General features: G+C 47.1%; 2 protein-coding genes across 6 annotated transcripts in view; one reads left to right on the top strand and one right to left on the bottom strand.

Moving 5' to 3' along the window:
* The first annotated feature begins 88 nt into the window (after nt 1-88).
* LOC1276995 (dolichyl-diphosphooligosaccharide--protein glycosyltransferase 48 kDa subunit) lies at nt 89-1,864 on the top strand. Its single transcript, XM_316417.5, has one exon. The coding sequence runs from the start codon at nt 390-392 to the stop codon at nt 1,764-1,766; it is 1,377 nt and encodes a 458-aa protein (XP_316417.4). The 5' UTR covers nt 89-389; the 3' UTR covers nt 1,767-1,864.
* A 1,846-nt stretch (nt 1,865-3,710) lies between these two features.
* LOC1276993 (mucin-19) overlaps nt 3,711-18,953 on the bottom strand; it is a 172,396-nt gene continuing 157,153 nt past the window's right edge. For 3 of the 5 annotated variants that reach the window (XM_061647341.1, XM_061647344.1, XM_061647342.1), the window contains 7 exons: nt 10,498-10,753; nt 10,023-10,411; nt 9,002-9,954; nt 8,738-8,900; nt 8,555-8,661; nt 8,228-8,475; nt 5,187-7,547 (listed from right to left, as the gene is read on the bottom strand). In XM_061647341.1, the coding sequence (XP_061503325.1) occupies nt 6,343-7,547; nt 8,228-8,475; nt 8,555-8,661; nt 8,738-8,900; nt 9,002-9,954; nt 10,023-10,411; nt 10,498-10,753 (3,321 nt within the window). In that variant the 3' untranslated portion in view covers nt 5,187-6,342. Of the gene's footprint in view, nt 4,885-5,186; nt 7,548-8,227; nt 8,476-8,554; nt 8,662-8,737; nt 8,901-9,001; nt 9,955-10,022; nt 10,412-10,497; nt 10,754-18,953 lie in introns of those variants that run through there. The other 2 variants (XM_061647343.1, XM_061647345.1) reach the window with 2 other exon arrangements.

The following is an 18,953-nucleotide window of genomic DNA, read 5'->3' as shown; positions in this document are numbered from 1 at the left end:
CGAAAACCGCAAAAATAATCTGGCCACTCTGCCTGCGATGTATGCGCACGGTGGGAGTGGTCTGGTGGTCATGAGGTACTGGCAGTGTGAGGAAAAATATACGATTGTTTTTACAATGTTTTAAATCAAATGTGAAATATTGATTGTGATTTAAAGATTAAAATGGCGTTTTTACACATAAAAATCGAAAAGAATACAATTTGCACGTTTGATGGGGTTTTTGTTTCAGAACGTTATTTTTGAACAATAAGCTTGAAAAGGCCTTTTCCGGAAATTCAACCGCACCGGAGCGCCCATTGTGAGCTGTCAAACGCGAGCTGTCAAATCGTGTGCCACAGTGGCTGCTGGAGAAGGAGAAAAAAAAAATCAATCAAGTAAATTGTGCCAACATGTCGAACCGGTCGGTGCTAGGATTTACGGGAATTTTGCTGCTCGCGCTGCTTGCCCACACCCCGGCGGCGGTCGTGGCGGAGCCGGGCGAAACGCTGGTGCTGCTGGACAATCTAGCCATCCGCGAGACGCACTCCATCTTCTTCAAATCGCTGCAGGAGCGCGGCTACAAGCTCACCTTCAAGCTAGCCGATGACGCCGGGCTCGTGCTCAGCAAGTATGGCGAATTTCTGTACCAGCACCTCATCCTGTTCGCCCCGTCGGTGGAGGAGTTCGGCGGTTCGCTGAGCGTGGAAGCCATCACCGAGTTCATCGACAACGGAGGCAATGTGCTGGTGGCCGGTAGCACCGCCTCGGGCGACCCGCTCCGTGAGCTTGCGTCCGAGTGCGGGTTCGAGGTGGACGAGGAGAAGGCGGCAGTGATCGACCATCTGAACTATGACGTGTCCGATGCGGGCGACCACACGACCATCGTTGCCTCGCCCGACAATCTGATCGATGCGAGCATCATCGTGGGCGATCGGGCGGGCGTTGCGCCGCTCCTGTACCGCGGCACCGGCCTACTGGCCGATCGGGAGAATCCGCTCGTGCTGCAGCTGCTGACGGCGGACAGTTCGGCGTACAGCTACGTACCGGACGCACCGATCAAAGAGTACCCGCATGCGGTCGGCAAGGGCACGCTGCTGATTGCCGCCCTGCAGGCACGCAACAACGCGCGGGTTGTGTTTTCCGGTTCGCTGTACTTCTTCTCTGATGAAGCATTCCTGGCGCCGGTCCAGCGTGCCCAGGCCGGTGGTAAGCACTTTGCCCGCTCGGGCAACCAGGACGTCGCGATGGCCATCAGCAAGTGGGTGTTTGGCGAGAACGGAGTGATCCGAGCGCGGTCGGTGAGCCACAGCAAGGAGGGCGAGTCGCAGCCGCCGTCCTCGTACACCGTGACCGATCCGGTCGTGTACACGATCGAGATTGAAACGCGCGGAAGCGACGGCAAATGGAAAGCGTTCGAGGCGTCCGACGTGCAGCTGGAGTTTGTGCGCATCGATCCGTTCGTGCGCACGACGCTGGTCCCTGTTGGCGGTGGGCGTTACGAGGCCCGGTTCCTCATCCCGGACGTGTACGGGGTGTACCAGTTCAAGGTGAACTACGACCGGATCGGCTACACGCACCTGTACTCGACGACGCAGGTGTCGGTCCGGCCGCTCACCCACACCCAGTACGAGCGGTTCATCCCGAGCGCCTATCCGTACTATGCCAGCGCCTTCTCGATGGTGGTCGGCATGTTCCTGTTCTCGTTCCTGTTCCTGCATTTCAAGGACGATGGTAGCAAGCCGGCCCGCACCACCACCGCCGCCGCCAGCGAGAAGAAGGCTCAGTAGGCAGTAGATGGCGCGATAAACGTGGAAGAAGAAAAGGTTTGTAGGTGCAACATCTACATCAATTCGAATAATAAACGAACAAAAGTAATACAGAAAAACAACACGCGAGTTTTTCATTTTTTCGGTTTTTCATTTCCGTTTTAATTCCTTTATTAGTAGTCTGCTTTTTGTCCAGTTTTTCACGCGTTCTCTTTATTCATTATTTTTATTTATTAATGTGTTTTTTTACTCTTTTAGTACGATCGAGCTCGCTCCACCCTCCCGCATAGTGCCACGTGGAGACACAGTTGCTGGGTAGGCGCGCCGCATTGCATTGACCAAATTTCGATTACTTCTGTGTTTACTATGATGGCCATCCTTAACAAAACGCAACACATCGCGTTTTGTTACGGCCAACTAGAGGGACCAGTAAAACGCCTAACGCTTTCTCTACGGGATGATTTAAATTGTTTAATTTAACGGTTTTTTTTTCTTATAAAAAAAGGAAGGAACTAACAATTGGTAACGGAATTGTTTGGAACAATTATAACAAACACACCGAAAAAAAAAACAAACAAACAACACACATCTCTATTAGTTGGTGTGGGGGTGTAATGTTGCTTAAATTACCAATTACCCCCTAACAAGTGTAACAACATTGCTTGCTCGAGATTTATGTTTTGTTATTTGTTGTGAGATTCAAACTGTTGTGTTGTACGCGACAAACAACGATATGTTTCCGTTTCCGAATGACAATTATTAGTTTTATGTTTTTTCTCTCTTTTATTTAATGACTTTTTTATGTGTGTGTGTGTGCGTTTTGTGCTGCGCTGTAAGTACGGCGCTAGTAAAATGGTCGGTGCGATTGTAATTGTACAATAATACAACAATAAGGGACGCAACGTACTTACACACGTCCAGTCTTTGTTTTCCCCTTTTGTTTAACACACGCATTAAAAAGAAACACGTAACATTATTAAAATACAGTTCAGTTACAGTGCACATTTTGTGTGCCAAAGTACGGAGACGGTGGATGAAACGCAAACGCAGTGGAAAACGAACATAAAAAGAAACATTAGTAAAATCCAATAGGTTTCCAATTTGTATCCTTCCATTTCATTAATTGATTTCCTCTTTTTTTAATTTCTTTTTAGTGTTTAGATGGTTTCGATTCTAGATGTGTCTTATGTTTTATTGCACAACACCTGCAAACTAACCAGCTAAAAGTGTGTTGTGTGTATTTTTTTGTATATCCTTGCCTCGAGAGAGTATAATCTTATTGTATAAGGTTTAATTTTATTTTTACCGTTTCCCGACTTAACGACGGGTTTTTAGTGTAAAAAAACATAACAAAACAATTCAGCCGCACTACAAGACTCCTGCAGAAGAAGTCTTCTAAAACACGTGTTTTTACCATGCGTGATCTCCTGTATCAGGCTACCACGAAAGTGAAAATAAAGACGAGAAGGTAAAGCTACCGCGCTTCTCGTGCCGGAAAATGGGCTCCCTTTGGCGCTCCTTTTCAGTTTAATAACCCTGTATTGTTGTGTGCTTCCGTCTTTTTTTTTAAAGCGCGCCCAAGGGATAGTTCCTTCTTAGCCTTCTTTCTATCAACTTTTCCACCAAGTTTTTAACATAGTTTTACAACAAGTCTTGTTTCGAATGTCCAAACCCGCGACCATAAAAAGACGTATGCCCGGCGGTGGAAGCGCAAATTGTTTTTTTTGGTGTAGAAAATAGAACGGTTAAGAAGGACAAAAAGGATCGTCGTTAAATGAACCTTAGAGAACTCAGCAACACCGCTAATCACTAACAAGATTAAACACGAAGCCGCGTATTACTAGTTGATTTCTGCCAGCAGACTACCCCCGCTTGTTTTCATCTTTCAACTCCCTCTTTCCAGCTAAAAGTGAACTTCCTGTTTCGTGTTGATTTTCTTGGTTCACCTCTGCTCTCTCAGAGTTTTTCGCTTAATATTGCAATATACATTATTGCTACCGTTTTGTTTTTGTTTTGTTTCGATTCCCAGCAACACCCTGCACTCACCTGGTGTATCGCCTATCGCTAATACTTCAAAACTGCTACTAAACATCACTAAATCCGTAGATTAAAATCCCATCTTTCCTCCCCATCTTCTTGGCGACCACGTGGTTGTAAGCGCCGCCATATTGTAAGCGTGTTGGCGGTGGCGGCGCTGAGCTTTTTGCTACACTTTCTTTCAACTTTGATTGCTTGTTTTGTTTTTTTTCTTCCTCTACTACTTCTAATTCCGCCTCTTATAGTCCAATGTGTAGGAGTGTAAGAAACGAATAGTTTTCTTGTTCACTTCTGTAACTTAACACTTTCACGAACACAAAGTTCACTAATTGTATAATTTGAGCAATATACTCCAATTGATTGATCCAATCTACAAACGCAAATGGTTTGAATAATGTTGAAACCTCTCTCTGTTTCTCTCGCTCTCTCTTTTACTGTTACTTAAACAATAATTACCATTGAGTGATGCTGTACTTCATCTACTTTTTATAGTTTCGAAGCTTTTACAACCAATGCAAACAATTGACGACAGCGTGTGGTGGCTTAAGTTAGCAAAAAATGACTTTCATTCTCACAGAACGCGTTTTACACGGATGACGTGTTGTCTCTTTCACTCAGTGTTATTTGTTTCGTTTTTCTTCTTCTTCTTCTTCTTTCTGTTCTACATTCTGTTTTAAAACATCAATTGTGAACACATGCGTCGTGTTTTGTTTTTGTGTTTAGTTCTTTTTTTCATTTTTTCGTGTTTTTCTCTCTCCTTTTCGCTTCTTTGGCTCGTTTGGCAGCGGTTGATGGGTTTCTTTTGTGTGTGTTTTACGTTTCTAAATGGGGTTGCATTTCTTTTTCTTGCTAATTGTATGTTACTACTATGTATGGTAGAACAATAGAACTAATTAAGCCAAGCATCAACTTAATCACCTTTTTTTTTAGCTTTTTTTACCACAATTGCTTGAGTTTTCTCGCCAATAATTTGTGAAAAAGTTTAACTTGTTGTTTTGCGTCCGTTAATGCTGCTGTGTGTTGGTTAGGAGCAGTGATGAAGGAAGGATTTTCGAGGACAGGAGTTGCAACAATTAGAACAACAGCTCATCCTTGTCATCATCTGGAACAAGAACAAGAAAATGAGCAAAAGTGATAAGGATGGTGTGCGTGTGTGTGTGAGCGAGCATTTGAATGTACTGAACAAACGGTAGCTACTGCTAATTATGCATTCATTTGCGCACGGAACCGTGAACATGAACGTGAAAGCGGGAAGGCGACAGCAAACCTATAACTGCTAAAAGAAAACAGAAAAGTGTAATTGTTTCGATGAAGAAACATTAAAAAAAGGGTAGAAACATCGATAGAAACAAAGAATTGTGATAAATCATACACACGAAAAGAAGAAGAAAACAAACAAAAGAATTAAATTGTAAACATAAAACGGAAGTTTTATTCGCATTCGGATTTGCTTTTTGTTTTGTTTTTGCAACAAAACTACACACTAAAACAAACCAAACGAATTAGTTAGCTACCTGTAAACACGAAAGAGGGGAGACAACAGTGTCGATAAGAAATTAAGCAACGCAAAAGTATTATCGTTTCTCGAATGCCAAAAATAAGAAAAGAATAATTTAATTTTTATACCATTTAGCAAAACACTATTTTTCTCTAAAAGTACACGAAATAAACCGCAAAGAGATACATTAAAGATACTTAGGGGGGGTACTTTCCTATTGTTTTTTCTCTCTCTCACTATACATTGATTCATACGCATACATACATACTGCTGGTTTCTATAACTACAACACTTCCTTCCTTCCACTGTACATTGATTGTTTTTTTTTCTCTAGTGTATGTATTCAAATAATAGTAATAATACAGTTTAATAATAGTAAGGCGACGCGCTTCGCAACAAAGTAATTCGCGGGGTTCGAGCTTTTCCTGTTTTAATTCTCAGCTTTCCTCAGTTCCTTAGCGCATTTTTTTCTTCTAAATGGTAAAGATTTGGCGTTACACAACGTAAGTGTGTGTCGTTTTTTTTTGTTTTAATACACGTAATATTACAAGAAGAAACAGTTGATAAAACTATAAACGATAGCGCAGCAGATTAAATTATAACGATACACTAAAAAGTACAATACAATAGAGGCTACACTATTAAGCTAAAAGCCACTTGGAGCCAACAAAGAGAGAAGTAGAGAGAGTGAGATAGTGAGAGTGATAAGCATTGATATGAAAATGCGAACCGCCAGGGAGCGGAGGAGGACAAGAATGGCAAGAAATCTATCGAATCGGTAGGAAATCTGTTTGTAATGCTGTCAGTTGGTGAGAGGTTGAGATGATAACGGTAGGCGCGAGTGGCGGTACTGGAGATTACGAAGTTCCATTCAATGACGTTGAACGCGATGATGATGACGATGGTGACGACGATGGCTGAATGGAATGATTGACTCTGGGGCTCACTGGATGCGGAATTGACTTTCGAGAGCGCTCGCGCCTCTCTGGTGGGGGACACTGAAGATGATGGAAGGATGAGATGAGGCCTACGACAACATTAAAGCAGGGTACTCTCGTACCCTCAAGAGGAGGCGGCGGCCGCCGTACTAGTCGCCGCGGTGGCGTTGGTGAGTGTGATGGATTGAGATTGAGATGATTCTACAGCGACTGGCGCGACCGTGTCCGGTTTGGTGGGTTTACCTTTGCCGCCCGGTCCGGTCGATAGGGCGGTTCCGCTGCTGGTAAGCGCCGTGGACCCGGTGCCGAGTGTCGACAGGGCCCGTTGCTGCTGAAACCCGCTCGCCAGGCTGCTCTGGGACGAGCTGTCCGAGTGGTTGTTGTTGTTGCCGATGGACGCAAGCGACATTGCCATCGGATGGTGCGTCGGGCTTTGGGACGGTGTGCTGTTGGTGCTTTTCGCCTTCCGGAACCAGTTGCCCAGCTTCCGGCGTCCGAGCGAGTTGGAACCGTACTCTCCACTGGCAAGTACTTGCTGCTGCTGCTGCTGCTGCTGCAACATCGCTTCTTTGGGCATTTTTCGAGACTTTTTCGGCAGCGTGTTACCACCACCACTGCCACTGTGCGGTGCTGCCGGCGGCAGCATGGGCGGTGCACCGGTTGCGCTTGCCCTTGCGCTTAGAGATTCTTTCGCGTACTGCTGCGAGCTGGTCGACAGGGACGAAGAAACGCTGCTCGCTACCGAGGGACGGAAACTGCCCGCATCGACCACATCGTACAGGTTCGGATCTCCACCATTCTCCCCGACCATCGACTCCTTGCTATCCACGTCCACGTACGGGAAGTACTCCCGATCGGACAGATTGTCATCGTCGAAGCAGGACGCGGCGCCACCGTCCAGCTCGGACACGAACAAACTTTCACCGCAGAACTGCCGCTCTGAAGAGAGTGTGTTGAGGAAGCGCAGCTTGCTGCTGCTGCTGCGGAAGCAAAAGTCGAACCACTTGTTGCGCGTGTCGCAGTACAGGCGCAGCGCGTTCTTGAGCGTCACGCCGAACATCTTCCCGTCCGGCAGGTTCAGGATGCGGCAGTTGTCGAGAAAGATGCGGCCCTTGTAGATGTAGTTGGTGCGCTTGAGCAGATCCTTCTTGCAGTAGACGAGCTGCCGGTCGAACAGGAAGAGCGTGTACGTGTTGTTCCACAGGTTCGGCGACATCCGGATCGCGTCGGTCTGCAGGAACAGCCGCGTGCTGTGCACGTTGATCGACGGGCCCTGGAAGTTTTCGAACCGGGCCTGGATGCGGGACAGATACTCGCTGTGCCGTTTGCCTGTTGATGCCCACCGGAGCGGAAAGCAGGGAGAAGAAATAGGGAAAGGCAAAAAACATAAGCAATAGGGAAACATAAAAAAGCCTAGCAAACTAGAAAAACCGGGAAAGAGCTCCAAAACGCAACTTATTAAATCAAAGTAACCATTGACATGCTCGGTTCTCACAACACTCACTCGCCGACAGCACGAACAGAATGGTTAAACGATACCACCGGAAGGTAAACGATGCGGCGGTAGCTGACGACCTTGATAGTGACGAAGAGCCTGGCACATCGCGGCAGTTACACGGCACCAAGGATGGTGGTGTGAAGAAAACGAAACTAGCCACCGGGACACACTCTGTACGTTCAGCGGGCGATGCCGAACAGATCGACAAGAAGCCGCGCCGATACATACCCGTGTCGACGCACTACAAGCGTACGAAAATGATCACCATAACGACCGTTAGCCGATCGTTGGATGGCGATCGGGATAAGATCGAAACGGAAACGGTGCGCGAAAGTGCATCGCGCATCTATCATCACTGAGCGGGCGAGCGAGCGATGGAGCATAAACACGAAAATTCTACGTCACAAAGCAAGCAAATTTTGACTGTGTGTGTGTGGAACAGAATGGAATAAAGGAATAATACTACACATTGGCCCTATTTTCGGGGAAATACCAAACCACGCTTGCTCACCTTCATTCACCATCTCGGTGACGCGGCGCATCGCCGACAGGGCGAGCTCGAACACCTCCCGGCAGTCCATCGTTTCCAGCTCGGATTTGGTGCACTTGCGCAGGTTCAGCGTCGGCAGCAGCTCCTTCCGCGTGAGCGAGTGTTTGACTAGTTCGCTAAGGTGCAGAGGGTACCGGCATATCCGTTGGATAGGGGCAAGCAGATGCGCCGACAGTGGTAACTCGGGCAGGTTTTCCGCCATCCGGCAGCTGTGAAAAAGAAGAGGTTCAATTGAAAATGGTTGCTTTTCTTGAATGCTTGCGTGAGTGGCGGCGGCCAGCTACGCACTTTTCCAGTATTTGATTCGCTTCCTTATTGTTGGCATAGTTCTCCAGCTCCATCAGTGCGCGGGGGTAGGAGTTGCAGTAGGACGAGTACACCATAAACGCTGATTGCTGGGAATTGAAAACGAAGCATTTAAGTTAGCCGCTGGTGCGCTTCAAATTGATCGTTCTTAAATTGAGCACTTACATATTCCAGGAACACTTCACCGATCCGATTGTTTGGCACGGCGACGCGCAGCGCGTCCAGGAAGGTTTGCTGGAAGCGCCAGATCTTTTCCAGGTTGGAAAATATCAAATTTACACTTTCCACCGAAAAGACATCTTCCCGCTCGCGAAGTGGCTTAATGAAGCTGAGAGGAAAGATGAGATAGAGAGAAAGAGAGAAAGTGTTACTTATTGGTCATTTCAGCACGAAGCAGAAGAGAGTCCACCTCGGGAAGTGCGCCCTTACCCCAAGCACAGTGAGTTGAGCAGCTTCACGTAGTTAATCTCCGTCTCCAGCAGCTCCTTGATGATGTTCTCCTTCGTTAGGTCATGACTAGTGGCACCCGCACCCTCCTCACCCTGCCCCGCTCCCTCCACCGGCGTTGCCGTCGCGTCGCCTGCCATCGACAGGCCGCCCATCAGTCGCGTACTATCACAGTGACCACCACCTTCGATCAGTGTCGAGGCGCTGCTGCTGGCCCCATCGTCGTCCTCGCCCGCCGGATGAAGCTGCTGCTTGTTCGCCTCACCCTGGCTGCTGATGATGATGATCTGCTTCGGCTTCGCGTACGTCGGCACAATCTTGACAAAGTCCTTCGGGAACCAGCCGCACGCGCCGCCATTCGACGGTTTGCTGCAATCGCCGCCCTCCGACACGATCGCGTCCGATTTTAGCCGTCCCCACCACCACGGTCCCTGCTCACGCTTCAGCACCTCGACCAGCGCGCCCTTCTCCAGCCCGAGCTCCTGCGGACCGCCGGGCCGGAAGGAAAACAGCACCTCGGCAAAGACGGGCTCGGCGGCAACGAGCAGCTCATCCTCGACCGCAACCGCCTCGTCGTCCTCGTCCGGATGGGACGATATGCTTTCGCTGTCGCTCAGATCCAGCTCGGTCGGTATGGTGGTGGAGGTGCGCGTGTGCTGCCGTCGGCGGCGTCGCCTGCCATCCACGCCTGCGCCACAGTCGGCGGAGTCACCACCGGACGCGACGATACAGTCCAGGCCGGACGGCTGGCTGAGCGATTTGCCGCTCAGGCGCGTTATGTTGCTCACGTTCTCCTTGCCCTTGCCCTTGAGCGATAGCTTGTGCTTGAGCAGGGTGGAGGAGCCGCTGCCGGTACTGCTGGCGGTGGACACTTTCGCTGAGTTGGCCCGTCGCACCGGTACACCGCCGGTGGCGGTATACTGTGGTGGTACATCCTGGAGTAGAAAAAGGCAATCGATTAGTAAACGATTTTTCAACACTCAACTTTATGCTCTCTACTCACCCCATTGCGCCCGGCGTCCACCCCGGCTGGATGATGATGTTCGAGCGGGTGAAGCTGCTGCAGCAGCAGATGCTGATCCGCATCGTTGTCTAGCTCGACCTGGATGCCCGAGTCGCCGCTGTTACATTTGTCCCGCCGGTGGGACTTGGTCTTGCGGCGCTCCTTGCTCGATCGCCAGATCAGTGGCCCGAAACGGTGATGGTGATGCTGCTGCTGCTGCTGTTTGTCATCCACACTCATCGTGGCTCCAGCAGTTTGCAGGTCGGTGGATGTGGTAAGACCAGTGGTCGGCGTCGTTACACCGGCCGCCGTCACCGGATGGAGCGCCGATTTGGAGGTTTTAAAGTGCGAAAACGTTTTGCGAAACTTTTGCAGTACGCTTTCGGAGACTGTGGAAGAGGAAGAGCGTGAGAGATTAAGATGATTCAAGATCGGTCGTTAGATAGAAATGGTAGAAATGAAGCGATAAGCGTACCTTGCACTGGATGGTGCGTTGCTGCGGTGGACACTTTGGTTTGGACAGTCTTCTGATGCGGTGCAGATGATGACGCGATCGTGGACGATGGATGCTGATGCACATTCGTGGTGGGAGGATTGAGATGAGCATTGGCACCGGCGGTACTTAGGTGGTTGGGGCTTTCGGCATCCTGCCGGCTCCTGCCAGCCGGTGCCACCACCTCGATTGGGGCCTCCGAAATCGACGGACTAGATACGGCTCTCAGCTGAAGGGGCTATTTGGGAGAAGAAGAAATACAGAAAAAGATAAAGAAGATCAGTTAAACAGTTGGTCATGCATAGGCCTCTGAATCATTGGCTTTTTTTTTCTGGGGAGCAAGTCCCTCCATTCGATTGGCAATTGGTCGTAAAGCGGCGGGCGGATGTTATCGCTGTTGAGAGCTTCAAATTCGCTAGCTCATTTTATGGCCCGCGAAGAATTTCGTGGAAGCAAAACGGAAGGATGGCGATAAGCGGAACATAAACAGGACGGTGACCAAGCGGATCAACCACCACCACCACCGGGCGACTGACACGACCTTGTGTGCAATATAAATGGACACACACTCACACACTTCCCAATTATTGTGTGAAGATTTCAAACGATAGAGTGATGTATTTACGCGCCTATTTCCGCGATATTTTTGGAAGGAAGGAGTTTGCCAAATCCGGTATGAACTGACCATGGGAGGATCTCTTCGCGGTTTGCCTTCGTTTGTTTTCGCCTGGGTGGCGCCAGACTTCCAGACAGGGAAGATTGAAGGACAATAGAATGATGCTGTGGGTGGGTCCCGTAAGTTATCAGGTAGGTGTGTGGGGTGTTGTCAAGTACTCTAAAATCCTCCCGCAAGAATGATAAGCGCATCAAAAAACATTCTATGGCACTTCAGGTGAAAAGGGAATTTGATACTTTATGTGCGTACCGTTTTGCCACTGTTTGTTTGTTTGAGACTAGATCTATTTATATAGGCGCACTCTATCAGCTATGCTGCAGTCATCTTCTCAATAACAATGAAGCTTCCAGATGTATACGTTGACGAACTCCAAATAGTTGTCTGTGTATATACAAAATGATATTCCCCTTTTTGAATGTTTTATTTCCTCTCCTTCTTCTATCACAAAGAGCTCCTCTCCCGATGCGTAGTTTACTGCTTATCGCACCCGGTATGATGTTATCGCGGAAAACAGTAGTAGATGTTATTAAATTTACAAGCCCAGCATGACCCCACGGATGTTTTCATTCTTATCTATTCCAGGCAGAGATGCCGCCACGCGTTCCATTGCAGTTCAAATTTCGCTTCCAATGCATCCAATGCCCCTGACGTCGTTAGAAGCTACACCGGTAACAACGACACGAGTGTTGTTGGATAGATAACATCGTCCCAACACACACACCTTTCTCCTCTACCGATCGTGTAAACAGAAGGGCAGTACATGACGGAACAGGAATAAAAATAGGACGCAATTTTAAATATGCGCATCGGTTACGCCTTTTCGTGGTTTAAACCGATAAAAAAGGATTGGAGAAGCGACAAGAAGTCCCCTCTTATATAGAACATGATTTTGAGATGAGATGGCAATTAACCTTAGCCTATAAAACCTCATTAAGCGGAGGACCCAAGCACCCGATGTGTAAGACTTCAGGACGTGATAAAAAGCCTTCCGGAAGAAGGGCAAAAATGGCAACTCAGCGTGACCGCAACTGAAACTGACGCCTGCGGATTAGACTTGTCGTGCCTAACGGTGATGGATGAGGAGATGTAATGATCACACACAGTAACAGACACATGGAAGCGGAACTCTCCACTATTCTAGATGATGTGTGAAGACTTCCAACAGACACAAACAGACACACGCACACAAAAATACACTTCGTTAAGGGTCCATACCGTTGGGTCGCATGCCCACCCACTGTCATCGGCCATTGGAAAATCGTCATCTTCTGGTTGGAGTGGTGTGTAGTGTTCTCGTCCTATAGTTTGCGACGCTGGTACACCTCGTCTATGATACAGGGAGCCAATGTCTCCATAGCCCAGGTAGGAGCTGTAAGCCCGCAGCACACTGTACCCAAGGCGTAGCTTATCCTTCTGATGAGGTGAGTGGTAGCTTGAATGGTGGCCCACAGCACTGGCAGGGCGTAAGCGGGTAATGCTGTAGGATTGTCGGTTTTTGAGCAACATTTTCACACGACACCGTTGTCTTTTTCGATAGGTTGTTTCCATTTACGAGAAGTTGATACACTTTCGGAGGAGGGTTCTGTTTACGTTAACTTTGATCCTCGTCTTCACATAACACTGCACACGATCGTGATCCTCGTCTTCACATAACACATAAGAATTCTTTGCATACAGAACCACAGTAACAGTTTATCTAAACAGGAAACCAAAACATAAGTTTTTAGTCAAACACAAATCAAAATAATTACTTAAACACTTGATCAATATCAGATCGATAGGTCTATTCCCGGCAAGCCTCAAAATAGCACTAGTAACAATCCTTCAATTTTGCGAACTACCGTGCGCTCAGGGGTTGGAAGCTTTTGCGTGATTGATTGACATCTACAGGTACAAGAGAGAGAGATACAAGGGATGGAACTTTCCTCAACCTCGATAACTGATAACCAGGGGCTACGGTGGCAGCACTACTATTTCTGGCGAATTGTTTCACCACCGGATTTGCGGGGAGCTTCCTGGAGCTTCCCGTGTTGTTCTTTTACCATCGTACGTTTTCCCCTTTTCTTATCTTCCACATGTTTGTGCCTCTTCGGGAAGCAAAGAGGCCTTTCGCGAAAATGATTGATGACAGGATTACCTTCACTGCGATCGAGTGGAAACATGAATGACCGCTGTGACTTGTACGGCAGCACACACACCGTTTTCCGAAAAGCAAACCATCACCTTTTGCAACTATCTCGCTGACAGAAACATTAGAGATAAGTGTCCTCGGCACTACACTACACTTACACGAGATGCTATGGAAAAGATCCTGTACTAAACGCTCAAGACATTGTAACGATTTGTCCCGTGGAACGGTGTCCTTTTAAAACGATTAGAACTCAACTCAATCGCATTTAATCACTTTCGCTTTCATTGATCACAATATCAGGGGAGCAATATCTTTCCAATAGACCTTCCATCAGACCATCTCACATACCATTGACCACCTTTTTTGTGCAAAATCATTCACGATTACCGCGGCAAATGATTTATGATGTTCCTCGCCGTACAGCTCAAAGTCACGAGAGAGAGAGATCGTTACCTCTACCGCTTTCTTGGCTTGTATTCCAGTGTTTTCTCAAGCACGGTATTCCAAGTCGTCCAATGAAACGGTAAACGGAACCGCCTGAACAGGGTGCAATCTGCGTTGTCCTCAACTGATACCTTCATGTCCAAATGGTTATAAATTACCTTGCGGAGACTGGTAAACCGAAGTTAGTAGCTGCCGTTATCAGTTAATTGCACGTAAAAATGAACACACAGCACACAAAAAAAGCCGGGGACTCCTCAATCCAAGAGATAGAGAGAGGTCCGTGTGTTGGGCGGTCCGCAACGAACTGTAGAAGGTTTGGGAAACATTACGCCCGCAGCACGAGACAAATGTCACGGTTAATCGATCAGCTGGGCACGATTCGATCGATCATTGACGTTGGAGTTGCGGGTAATAGATGCACGTGATACTACTGGTCCCTCAAGAGGGTCTTTCCTGTAGCCGATATTATTCAATAGGCAATTTATAGGGGCCGAGCGGCGATAGATGGACGACGCCGGTGCGATATTTATATTTGTTTATTATCGTGTGCACGGAAGGTGGACTTGGGGCCATTGCACGCGGAAGAAGCATGCATGTGCGGATGACGTCGATGATAAGTCTGGTGAGTGCGTCCGATGATATGCTTGATTACCGTGCGAACGACTGTAGCATATCGAACGGTTTTCGGCAATCGATAAAAGGCAGCGTTGGCAGTGAAGAATTGGGGAAATGGGTAATGATTGAGTTAATTTATAAAGCTCTACATATGTCTCTAGCACTAGGTTTTTTCTTCAAACTTTTACTCCCTTTTTGTAGCATCTCTCTCTCTCCAATCAATCTCACAAATGTCACTTATAAATCACTTGTCTCACCACGGTCTTCCCGCGCGTCCAATAACAGATGCGAAAGGTCTCCAGTGTCTGAACTTGACCTCAATTTATTTGCAACCGCTACCGCGTAAACTTTCCTCCCCGTTTAGCGCCACAGTATCTTCTCATTGCTAATTAAGCCGTGTCTCTCTCTCGAGCTACATCATCACATGGCGCTCGGCATGCTAATTGGCGAACAGGGCTGGTTTTATCTTTTTACCCGAAAAAAGCAAAACTTTTCATCACACACTTGAGACACTCTCTTCAACACTTCACTTCAGGTTTTAACTTCAGGGTCTCGAGTACTGCTGCCCCAGCAGCGAACAATAATTGTGTAGAACCGCGCACCTCTCGAGCGTGGTCGCCGATACGGAATGAAATACGGTACTGGACATTCTGAGAGCCTTGGAGCACACTGTGTACCTCTTTATGGTTCCGTTGATACCGAATTGCCTATCGGAAGATTATTGTCCACGCTGTGATAGACAGAGCGTGAGGGAGAGAGACAGGCACACACAAGTATCAAAGTCTTTCAAACTCCCTCGACTTGAGGTGGAGGTGCTTGATACGGCGTTCGTCGGATGGTTTTGTGAAGCGCCGTCACTGATTAGTAGCACTGTCACATTTTGGAAGGTTGTTGAATGCGGGAAAAAGATTTTATAGAACGGTTATCGGGAAGTTTTAAAGGCGCAATATCGATGCCAGATTGAAGGAGAATGCCGCCGGTTGAATCCGGCTGTTGGGAAATAGTGAAGCTGATCTATGTTCCGAAAACATGTTCTAGCTTAGTGCCTGGAAATGTCCTTCCAATGGGGCAATGCACTTACTATTTGTTGGGCCACGTGTCGAAACCAGGAATAAGTCAAGTTTAATGCAATCAACGACCGTCTAATAACTATCTCAATTCTCGAAGGCTATTGCCACTTGGCGACACCGGTCCGTCACGAAACACTCACGACGAGAGAGAAAGACGACGCTGTAAAATAGTATGATGTTGTACAGATTTTTACTACACATTCTTAACCGGCTTACCAAGTTTTGTTTTTATTGATCGAAAGGGAGCGACAGACAGAGATAGAGGGACCTGCTCCTTATCAGCAAGCCAGCCAGGCCCTTTTGCCGTGCGGAATGTCCTCCATACGAGCGAAAAGTCAGTATTTTGATAAGAACTGATACGCACCAACTCTCGTTGTTACAAGCTTGTAAGTAGCATTAGCAAATACACAGAAGCGATTTAGCAGAAACGGAGGATGGAGAAAAATGAACGTTTTAATTATCCATTAAAGATTGATTATCTCGTCTGGTAATCGGGCCTTTGATTCACTTTTATTAAGCGTTACACACTCATTAATACTTCTTTGTGATGGCTTATAGTGTGTGTCGGTGATCAAGACAAAAAGGGAAAGTGTGATCGCTCTACGATAATAGTACAAAGCAAGATGAGCCAGACGTATGCATCCCACACCCTCAGATAATACCTCTTCGTGTGTTTCGTAATATTATTGCTTTGTCGAGACATCTCGAAACAAAAACAGTAAACATATTTACTACTTCCGACTGGCGTTACTCATATCGGCCGTCTACAGTGTCACCGATCCGGGGAATATTACGTTCAATATTAGTCACCCGTGATTGTTGTTGTTTAATACAAGTTCCGCCGTCTCGTAATACTAGCGAAAGAATTTTGCTATCAGATGCCCCTCACATGCCGACCTGAGCTAATCACGCTGATTGCACATGGGTTGGCAATCGCCGCACGACGAATGCGTTTTGATTTTGGGGCGTAAATATTTGGGCCCGGTCTGTGGTAGACCATCGGTGCGCTTATCATAGGGCCAGTGTGACTGCGCGCGCCATCATTTGATTGATGCATTGTGAAAGCATATCAGGTGGGATTAAGTGTGTTACCCTTTTAATAAGGTAACAATAATCTCAAATAGCAGGGGTAAATGGTCTCGAGTAAATCTGGGCAGGTGTTTAAGTTGTCACAAGGTGGGCGAGATCGTTTCGATTGCTGAAGATCGATCGATGATGCGACGATATGTGCGATTGGCCGCTTAAATACAATGTGTACGCCTTCCACTGGCAGGAGGTTCAATGGTGCTGAGGTAAGTTGTCGGACTAACACATCGTAGGTCAATGTTCGATTCTTGACTGAAGCGACGAAAAACTCTTCGAGGTTATGAAAACGAAATTTCTTCGAGGTTATGTTTTCATGTTCGGTGGTAGTAAACACTAACGACTTGTGGCGGAAAGAAAAACGGCTATTGTATCACCCCTCCCGGATATAGAGCACCACCACCCCACTAATCTTCCAAATTACAGCTACTAATCCTTCCACTAATTAAAAATCGATCGTAAACAGCAAAAAGCTGCTGCTGACCTGACCCCCCGGGGGTGTTTTGGGTTGTTGTGCAGGAGGGTATATGGTATATATAACCCAACGAAGGAAAATCATCCGTGGCAGCACATGTCGTACAAATCAAATTAGCGCCAATTAAACGGAATGTGAAGGGAGAGGCTAGAGGGAAGTTTTTGCTGCGTTTCATGACCGGAACATGTTGCCTCCTAATCCGTTCGGAAGCAACAGAGAACGATAGAAGGATGATAAAATCGTGTAAAAACCACCTTCATTCTCTCTTTCAACCCTTCTCAACGAGTCGATTTCTACAGCAAACCCACCACCAAGGTCCTTTCGGTACGGTGTGGATTTCCCAAACACTTCCGGTTCGCATTCCGAGTTCGTTAGCGGAAATTCGATTCCGCCCTACACTTTACAATTTTACACTCGCAGGGGAATCTCGCAGGAAGAGTGGCATGTGGAATGCTGCTTCAAACCTTTTTGCAGCGAGTATTTGAAAGTCCCTGTTGGGTTGAGAGAGAGAGTGAAGTGTGCATCGATTTCAAGTGTTTATTCTTCCAATGCATACGTCGAAGGAACTAGGTCAACTTAGTTAGGTTAATGAATTTCGGATAAAACCATACAACTGCCACTTGTCATTATTCATCAGTTTTAGCGTGTAATTGGATGCCCTAATGAAGAGTGAATGCTTCCGTTTGGTAAGCAAACTCATGCACCGTGTAAATCCTAGCGAAAAAGCATCAGGCATGTGTAACTATTAGCAGAATCATCGAAACGATTGGCGTTAGTCGAAATGTTAACCAATTAAATACACATTCGTCAAATTTGGGAGGGACGAGTTTTGCAAACATTGAGAAGAGCCAACAAAGGAAATGGTGTCACTTTGAGCCGTCGGATACCGTGTCAGTCACAGTCGCATCCTCGCACAGTAACAGTGTAGGGGTTCCTTTTCTCCACGAGAGATGACACGATTTGCGAAGCGTGAAACAGAAATCGAACAACGGAATACGGTGCCGCCGAAGATCGCGCGACCTTCGCTTTAATGAGACTTTCAATTTCTTCTTTTGATTTTCGAGCGCAGCTTTACAAAACACAACAAAAGCGCCACGCTTTGGTGGATGGTTAATGTGCGTAAAACTGCGTACACGTTTAGCGGGAGTTGAGTGTGATCCACGACTGGGTGAGAGGAAAACGGCAACGAAGCTGGGGCGAAAATCTTTACACAGATGATGGTAGTAATGATGATGATGATGATGATGGGTGTTGAAAGGCAAAAGGAAGCTTCTTTATGCAATCAATGATAACGGACAATCAAATGTACCCATCCCCGCGAAAGGGAAACGACAAGGCATGGCATGGCCAGGGCACACAAGAAGATGGTAGAGAAAACAAAGCAGAAAGCAAATAAAGCGAAAAAAGAAACACCTCCATATTGTGTAATGTGAAATTTTCCCTTTCATTATTTCCATTTCCATTACATGGATGTGCACGGAGGAAACTGTGGCGTGTTCTTTTCTGTCTCTCCACCCAGCATTATTATCCTTTGATAAGGTTGTTATCGAGCGGAACAAACTGACAACGGAACATACGGCCCCAGCGTTGCGTCACGGTTCCTTCTCTTCGCAAAGGTTCGTACGCCATCGCTCAAAACAATGTCTTGATAATCCTAACAGAGACAATGAGGACAATTTCTGGGTTTTGCATTTCATTCTTCCTAGCACGACACGCTCCGTTTTCCAACCAACAAGTTGTCGGTCGTGATGTATCTCGGCCACGTGGCAGATGTTGGTGGTTCGTACAGGTCCTTTAGAAGAAGCAGAAAACCTCGAAGTTGGAAGAGGAGAAAAAAACACAATATGGGCCCGCCGGATGTTTTCTGTAATTCAAAACTTTACAACTCAAGAACTGAAAGATCGTCCGGGCGACGTGGTATGAGCGTTGTTTCGTCCACGCTGC

Source organism: Anopheles gambiae, chromosome 2, assembly GCF_943734735.2.
Source record: "Anopheles gambiae chromosome 2, idAnoGambNW_F1_1, whole genome shotgun sequence".
Taxonomy (NCBI): Eukaryota; Metazoa; Arthropoda; class Insecta; order Diptera; family Culicidae; genus Anopheles; species Anopheles gambiae.
The sequence above is the reverse complement of the archived record's forward strand: the minus strand, read 5'-3'. Positions and strand labels throughout refer to the sequence as shown.